The sequence below is a fragment of the Bombyx mori genome, chromosome 17 (genome assembly GCF_030269925.1).
Source record: "Bombyx mori chromosome 17, ASM3026992v2".
In the NCBI taxonomy this organism is placed as follows: Eukaryota; Metazoa; Arthropoda; class Insecta; order Lepidoptera; family Bombycidae; genus Bombyx; species Bombyx mori.
In genome coordinates this window covers 12547172-12556243 of record NC_085123.1, presented here as the reverse complement: position 1 = coordinate 12556243, position 9072 = coordinate 12547172, and the positions used below count along the sequence as shown (strand labels likewise).

At 34.1% G+C, this 9072-nt stretch overlaps 1 protein-coding gene across 1 annotated transcript; it reads right to left on the bottom strand.

Moving 5' to 3' along the window:
* Positions 1-1101: 1101 nt before the first annotated feature.
* On the bottom strand, positions 1102-8657 carry eIF3-S9 (eukaryotic translation initiation factor 3 subunit 9). The gene is given in 11 exon segments (NM_001044137.1): positions 1102-1440; positions 2104-2212; positions 2626-2779; positions 3452-3570; positions 3690-3950; positions 4835-5153; positions 5387-5563; positions 6222-6448; positions 7412-7598; positions 7989-8304; positions 8513-8657. Coding segments are annotated over 11 exon segments (2088 nt in total). The 5' UTR covers positions 8637-8657; the 3' UTR covers positions 1102-1345.
* Between the last annotated feature and the right edge of the window lie 415 nt (positions 8658-9072).

Here is a 9072-nt window from a genome sequence, read left to right as displayed (position 1 = left end):
CCCCCCGTTTCCCCTGCACCGCTCACGCGCGCCCTGTTCGTTTTATTCAAATTTTACTTTTCAAAGGACTTATGGGCCACCCTGTATATGAAAATGTATATTTTTGACAATTTTTTGACATGACTGCTCCTTCAATACCCAAATAAAACTTTGGAATATATTTCCCTAAAGTATTGTTTCCTACGGCACGCTAATAATGGGACTACCTCTTTCAAACAAAAAAAACAATTTACAAATTCATTGCACAAAGTGAACAAACCTACGAGAAAAATAGTCAAAACTAGAGCCCTCACTTTCCAGGTTTGAAGTCTGTTGACAAAGTAACAAATAATACCCTGAAGGGGGCGTCCATTAATTGCAGCGGCTTGGCTCTACCCCTGGCATTGCTGAAGTCCATGGGCAACGGTAACCACTCACCATCAGGTGGGCCGTATGCTCGTCTGCCTACAAGGGCAATAAAAAAAATTTGCGTGAGGTATTTTTGAGATTTTTTCGGCTCGAGTTGCCCAACGGGGTGGAGCTCTCTATTGTTATTGTTGTACACTTGAATTGTTTGCAAAAGTGACTGTAATTAAAATTACTGTGTAATTTAAGTGACTGTAATTAAATTTACTCACTGTGGAAGGCAATAAAAATAACGAATAGAATCAACGACGCTGACGTCATCATTTGAAAAACAAATCGATTGATCATAATTGAAGTACCAGCATCAGTCAATCTCTATTTTTGTGTAATTCTAGTATATTAAATCGATTTTATCATTTGGTCTTTTTGGTGTAGCTAGACCAGTAGTTACTGATTTATTACCTGCCTCCACTTTCACTATGAAACCGTATCATCTAGTAAATACCAAAGGCTAATTTTCCAAATTATTTTATATTTTTTATTATGGAATTTGATAAAATACTCAGTAAACTAGTTTCTAAATATGAGAAACTTTATTTATTAATCCTACAATGTACGGAGGTTAGGCACTCAAATTCCTGATAATAATCCATCAAACATTTTATTTCACACCAGCATAGCGTATGTATAAAATAAATACAACATAATTTTACAACCATTATCAGAACATAAAAACAGGTATTAAAAGACCACATTCCATTTGTAACATTTGAATTTAATATGAATTCTAAAAACATTAACTATTTCGATAAACGGAGACATTACAATGAACATTATGGAATTATTTCGTTTGTGACGGTTCAAGACAGAAACAAATGCTGATGATCAGTTGACGAGTTTAAAATGTATGTTCAATTATTTAAAAAATCCGGTGTTGTCCGGTTCCCGGGGAGGTCGCAGCCTCTTGACTCCGACCTCAAACGTGCGTTGCGTATAGCGACTACTCGATGACGGTTTGTTCCTCTTTCACGAAAAATTCAATAACCTCTTCGACTGTATTCACCGCATCCGTGTCAAGACCGTCTGTGTCTACGTCTGGAAAAAAAATCGATTATTAAAATTTATCTCCATCAAAACGAGCATGTGCGAAATTCCATAAGCGAAAACAGAAGCACATTTGTAGCACTTAATTACATATAAAAAGATTATACATATTATAAATTCATTTTATAATAATATCTGGCATGTCACGGCGAAACCAGTAGTTTTCAAGAATTTACATTTTTTTTAAAGAATTTTATGACCTCGTAAATAAGACCTTTAGGTCAAGTCTATTTTAATTTTAATGAAAACTGCACCATCACTTTTTTATATATGAAAAATGATAATATGAAGTGAAATAAATGCAGTTGATTAATATGGCATGGCATGGCATGGCATGAAATGAGATAATATGGGATGAAATATAATCTCAGTAAAATGGTGGTTATTTACAGAGACTTTTTCAGTGGACTTTTTGGAAGATCCCGAGAACTTACGTCCAGCGGCTTTGTTTTATTTTTCCACAATAAACCACCGTAATTACACATTTAAACCTGAAGAACCACCAAATAGACAAAATAAAACAAATCACACAACTTCACTCGTCGCGTTCCCGCCAAAAAGTCCGATTTTCATATTGATGACATTCATTTGGTCAAATAGTAATGAAGTTTAATTTCAGCTATATGAATATCCAATGTCAATTTATAAACTTACAATCTCTAAGTTCGAGCCGGCGCGGCTTCTGCTCGTTCCATTCCTGGATCTTAGACTCACGGTACTCCGTGAACTTCTTCATCTGCTCAGTACGCTTAGCCACCAATTCCTGATAAACAATGCCATAATAAAATACTTGAACAATAAAAAATTTCGAAAGGTGCTAGTGATTACTTTTTGCTCTACATATGTAACAAAATTAAGGCCTCGAACCTCTCAGCATGAGACATGAAGATTACTATTGTACCAAAACGTTTACACCTCCAACTCATTTTGTGTTTTTAATATTATCAAAGGTAGGCTTACTTCATACTGCAAACTGAACAAAGTCATAACAGTAGCTATTGAACATTAGGGATGCCAGAAATGCAGTCAAGAAGATTGTAAGCATTCCATATCACCACGAAGTGCTCCATAGCACCCATCCATATTTAAAACTAAATCTCAGTACTTAACTTACTCAGACTTTAATTTGATAAATTAGTGTTTAATATGGTTGTTAATAAACAATACTAAATTTACCTTGCTGGCTTTGCTACTGCGCATACGATCTTTAGACTCGAATTGCGAGTAGTATTTCTTAAGATTCTTCTTGATCTCTTTCTGTTGCTTCTCAGAGAGCAGTGTCGGTGGACGGGGCCTCCAGTGGAACTGCGCGAACCCTTCCTTCATCACTCTGAAATTATTGACAACAGTAAAATTACAGCATCAATTAATATAGAATTCATTTCAATCCAAATTTCTCCCTGTATATACACATGTGTCCATAGATGATGTAATATTATTCGTGAAAAACGATAATAAAATTCATCAGGCTAATTACGTTCAAAGAGAAAATTAGTTTGAATTTTGATTCAATTAATGTATTTGTTCAGAAAGCAGCCCCTTTGGATTTTGAGTAAAAATAATATTATTTTAACATTATTATTCAAACTGGAGGAACATTAAACGGCCGTCTGGTGTAGTGGTAAGTGACATGGTCACTACACAAGGGGGTCGCGGGTTCGAATCCCGCGAAGGGAAGATATTTGTATGATAAATATAAATGTATTTCCAGGGTTATGGGTGTATATTTAATATATGTATGTGTATAATAAAAATATTATATTTATTTCCGTTATCTGGTACTTGTAACACAAGTTCTTTACGAACTTAGCACGGGACCAGTTAACGTGGCGTGATTGTTAGTAAATATTTATATTATATTAATATTATATTATATCTAATAATTTTTTTTTGTTATGTAAACGACGTATAGGCGAAAGAAAATAAATACTATCATTATAAACTGATAACTGTACGAATTTGTCTAAATCTCAACTCTCTGTGATGATCAAAGATAACTGACCTCCTGAGTATCTTGCCCTGGAATGACCAGATGTAATAGCCGCAATCCATTTTACATTTGAGCGAAGACACACCTGTCACTACATAGCGTCCTGTTGGATCCCATTCGATACCAGACATCTGCAAAAGGTAATGAATTGATTTAAGTAAAATACAGACTGCTTTTATGTGATTTGTTAATTACACAAACACGTCTAATCTAATTACTAAGGAAATGTAGTCTATAAAAATATATTTACCTGATAATGATCAGCCACATTCATAATGGTAAAGTCATTTGTGTCCAAGAACTCCAATGCACCACCAGTCAGTCCAAGGTTGGCCAGGACAATGAACTGCCCAGATGGTGACCAGAAAAGATGGTTGAATGGCTTCCTCTCGAACTTCTTGAGCAATGTAGGTGCTTGGCCAGTATTTACTTGATAGAAGCTGATACTGATGTTTGCTGGGTCACCGTGAATAATAGAGAACTTTGACCCAACTGGCTCCCAAGCAAAAGCCTAATGAATAAAACCATAATACTTAAATAAATCTTTGTACACAGATATATGTGTATCAAAATATTATAAAGGCAATATTAAAAATACCGGTGCATGTAGTCAAAGTACCTAACTTTATTTGTCTCATAAGACACTTATTTTTAAATGCAAGCTACCAAGAACAATAGCTTTAAAATCTTTTCAAAAACATGCAATTTATGAGCATTCTAAATAAATGGCAAATAAGGAAGAACATTTGGTTAAATAATTAAAATTTTAAATTAATGTTTACACTATTAGATAATTATTTGTTAATAGTAATTAATCATAAACACTAAGCAACCCACAACTTTAGTGATTTATAGTTAAGTTTCAAAACCTTAGTTCTGTGGGTTTCATTTTAATATAACCTGCTTTGATAGGCATGAGCAACTACCCTGATGATGAAGGCACTAAAAAAGCTGACGAGACGCTTTTTGAAAATAACTTGGGTATTGATTGGTATTGTATTTTATAAATACAACATTCATAGAACACAGTGATAAATATATAACACTAAAATTTGGTGAATTGAAATATCTAAATATTTCCTCTATTCCTTCTCTTTTAATTGTAGCTTTGTAGGCAACCCGCATTATGGTAAATGTTCACCATCACCTCAAGGACATGACATCTCAGTTGGAGCCTATATTCAAAATCTCACTTATAAAAATTTCAGTTGAAATGAAGATAGGCTCTCAGTATGAATTTTAAAGAACATTATTTTAAATTAGATGAATGTTAAAGCTATCAAATACAGAGAAGGGTGAAAACTGGAAACTCGAATTTTTTGCCTACCACTTGCAAAAGTCAAATAAAATAACAAACTTACTATGGTAAACGAACATAATAAAAAACTTAATTACCTGGATAGGTTCCTTGATCTCGACGGAATCTACAGGAATTTCCTTTTCCCTCATATGGAAGATCTCGAAATTATAATACATTCCAGAGTATTTAATATCAATCTTATCTTTCTTCACTTTAGAGTAACGATCTACTTTTACGCACAAGTAGTCTCCGCTCTTCTGCCAATGAATTTTACAGTCAGCCACCGAAAACAAGTTCTTGGAACGAACTTCAGTACGATTGGGGATTTCCAAGAGTGTTACTCTGGCAGGAACATCCTTGTCTTCAGCTACCCAGTAGGCTAGAGTATTATCTGATGGAGACCAGCTGAAATCTCTGCAATAGCATTTTTTAATTACTTTAAGAATAGTATTGAAATTATCTACAATAAAATTTGTGGAATGTATAGAATCTAGCTAGTAGGTGTAGGATTGAAATGATTTTAATAGACCTAGAAATATATATTTTTTGCGCCTCGAATATGGTTATTGCCTATCATTTATGTACAAAGCAGTTATTGTCGCTTAGTCACGTTTGTCTTTCAAGCGTCGATATGATAGCAAACTTACCTAATTCCGGGTATTTTGATTGATTTCTTATCAAGTAACCCAAAACCTGGAGTCTCATATACGGAGAGAACATCAGCTCCAATTCTAGCGAAGAACCTGTCATCTTTACTCCAACGGAAAATAGGCCAGGTAACATACTCATCAGGAGGCGGGAAGCTACGTTTCTCTTGACCAGTTCTGTAGGACAATGCTTAATTTCAGAATAGTACAAGCAAGAAAGTATTTTTATGGAGCATTCTAGGATCTTATGGAAGATAAAGGATTGGTTTTTGAAAAAAAAAAAAAGGGTTTAATTAATTCAATTAAAAAAAAAAAAAAAAAACAATTCTGTACTATAATGTATGAATGATGTGACTTTAGAAAAAGTGATACCAAACATTGTGACCTCTTTACACAATAATATTAGACATAGCCTCATACCTATTTCAAGTAAATATGTAGAGTAAAAAAAAGGAATTTTAAGATTGAATCACACATTTATTTTGATTTTTTCGAACAAATCAATACTATCTTAGTTCATTATACTAGCTTAGCTGAATTTATTTGTGAATACTGCTACAACTACTATCTGAAGTGTTTACATCTAATTAGCCTTTTGGTGAAACTGTAAAGGTCTCCAGGCCATCAGTAATCCTTCAATAAAAAAAAAAAGTTCCACTAGGATAGATGGGCGAGCAAAGCAACCTGAAGGAGTGGGATTTGTAAATTTATTTGGTATTTTTGATATAATACAAGAATATCATAATCAATACTGTTACTTAAAATCTTAGAAAATATTAAAGTATTAAAAAATATTAAAGTATCTTAGAAAATATTAAAGTAAGAAATTACTTACCTAATATCCCAAATAATCAATTTCTTGTCATCTCCTCTGTCACCGCTAGGTGAAAACGTCACAATGTAGTTCTCACATGGGGAAAATGATATAAACCTAGCTTCAGGGTGGAAAAACTTCTGGAATTGTGAGAACTTTGGACCAGCCCATAGTGCTACACCTCGCCAGTGGAAAGTTGCTAAGTATGTTCCTAAAGGTGACCAGACGGCATAGGTTTCGGTCCAGTTCTGGGGGAAAGTAGAGGTGTTATTAAAGCAATTAATTTTATGAAGGAATTCAGACTAATGTTCATAAACTTGATGACGGAAACATGCTCAGAATTGTGCTGAACAGTAATTATCTTCTATTATTATATCAATAGCACTGGATACAGTTATTGAGCAACATCATCCACATGAATCTAGGTGGTTACTAGAGCCCATAGACATAATGTGAATCCCACACCACCCCAGTTCTGGGGAAAAGTAGTGGTGTTATTAAAGCAATTAATTTGATGAAGGAATTCAGACTAATGTTCATAAACTTGATGACAGAAACATGCTCAGAATTGTGCTGAACAATAATTATCCTCTATAATAATATCAATAACACTGGATACAGTTATTGAGCAACATCATCCACATGAATCTAGGTGGTTACTAGAGCCCATAGACATAACAATGTGAATTCCACACAACCCACCAAGAGACACAAGACCAAAGTCTTAACTTTACAGTGAAAAAACCAGTGAGCAGAATAAACAGCAGTCACATCATTCAAACATGTCATGCAAACCATGCATGCCGGCCGGGTCATGCAAACCGAAATGTGACTGTTTTGTGGAAAAAATATGATCATGATATCTGCCTATGCGACTGGTAAATTTGAAATACTTTATTTGGTTTACATTCCTTGTGAGAGATATAAAGCTCATGATATTACTGTATTTACTAATACACTAATCATCAATTTACAAGCTTCTGTTTTCAGACAACTCCAAATAGCAGGAATAAAAAATTCAAAACGATTTCCATAATTCATCACTTACGAAACTCTCAATCATTGAATAATATTAACATTTGGAACTCATTATATGTAATAAAAATAATGATCTGTCATAATTAATAATAGTTATCAAGATAAGAGTTTTGTATGATCTTACTCAAAATTTTTGATTTTTAAGAGCATTCTTAAGAGAAAAAAATACTTACTGGTCTCTCCTGTAACAGCAGGGGTTCAGGTAATGCATTCTGCCACACCTGGAGAGCCACACCAGTCCCAATGCCAACAAGGAACTGGTCATATGCATCAGGATCCATTAAATACCATTGCAGATCTGACTGCACCTTGAATGGTTGAGGTGCCGGTGGCTCCCATTCTTTAGGAATATCTGAATACCTGATATAACAATTATTTTGAATTAATTAAACGGTACTTTTAAATATCTTTTTGAAAAATATTTAGGTATTTAGTTTCATTTCAGTGTTTTTATTTGATCAGTGTGAACTTACTTATAAAATATTTTAATAAAAATTTTCAATACATATATAATACCAAAATATTACATGAATCAATACTTTCTTAAACTTAGCTTCTTCATTCGACAGTTTATGGAAGAAAACAACACATGCTTTTAAAATCTTACAAGAGATGTTTATGGTTCAACAAATTTCTTAGATATTATCCTAACAAAACTATACCCACTTTTAGCATTGTGTGTATCAGTCTAGTATTACTTACTTGGTTATTAAAAAACCAGTTTGAAAAAAGAACTTGTTCTATACTCACTTTTGAAAGTCCGTGAAAAGATTCACTAAAAATGTGTGTTGTTTATCTAATTTACAGTTGTTCGTCGCTTTCACGGCTTCGGCGGCATTCTGTGGGTTACTGTATTCCAGGAAAATGTACCCAGTCGTGAGTCCATTCTCGGTCGTGGGGTAGTATTCGTTGACTATTTTACCGAATTTACTAAATATTTTGTTTATAACGCTCTGTAGTTTCTCAAGACGCTCGGGGCCGACCTGCGGACACCCGTCTACGACTACAACGTTTTCATAACCGTCAGATTCCTTAGGCTTCTGTTCTAAAATATCCGCCAATAATTCTGCAACGTCAAAGTTAGGTTAAGTTACACGACCTCATGAATTTACATGAAGCACTACTTAAATACGGAGTGGAACATTTTGTGTACTTAAGCTAATATATTTAGGTGCATCAAACTGTAGAAATACTCAAAACATCTTTTGCAATATTAATAATTCCGTGGGCGAGGCATATGGCCGGGGAGTTGTGTCCTTCAAAAAAGTGCCTACCTTCTTCAGGAATCTCTACGAAATCCTCTGGGTCGTCAAAATCAGGTTCTTCTTCAAAGTTCTGTTCCTCATTGTCACTTTGAGGAGCTGGATTCGCTTTTTCATCGCCTTTTTTCTTAGCCATTTTGACGATCTAACGTGTACACTTCCCAGACACGCCATTAGTGACAGACCATAGATAATACAGAATCTGACAATTAGCTTGCTTTGTTAACTTTCACTGACAATATGTCTTGCTATCACCATAAACGATTTTCAATGAAAATCGTAAATGTTAATAGAAAAAACTTCTTAATTTCTTAGCAACCATGTTTTCGGCGCAATAGACACCATGGCATAGTACATAGAATGCCATTTGAACACAAAGTATTCTAAGCACATAATATGATTGTGATTTTTTACTCTAAGTGAATTGATCGTAGACAATGTTTTCAAACAGGACTTTATGGCGGGAATGCGGAGAATTTGATTATATTGTTTAATTTTGTATAGAAGCGTTATGCATTTCTTGATGTTTTTCGTATTCGCTTTTTGTGTTGATCAAAATACTAAACGACTCC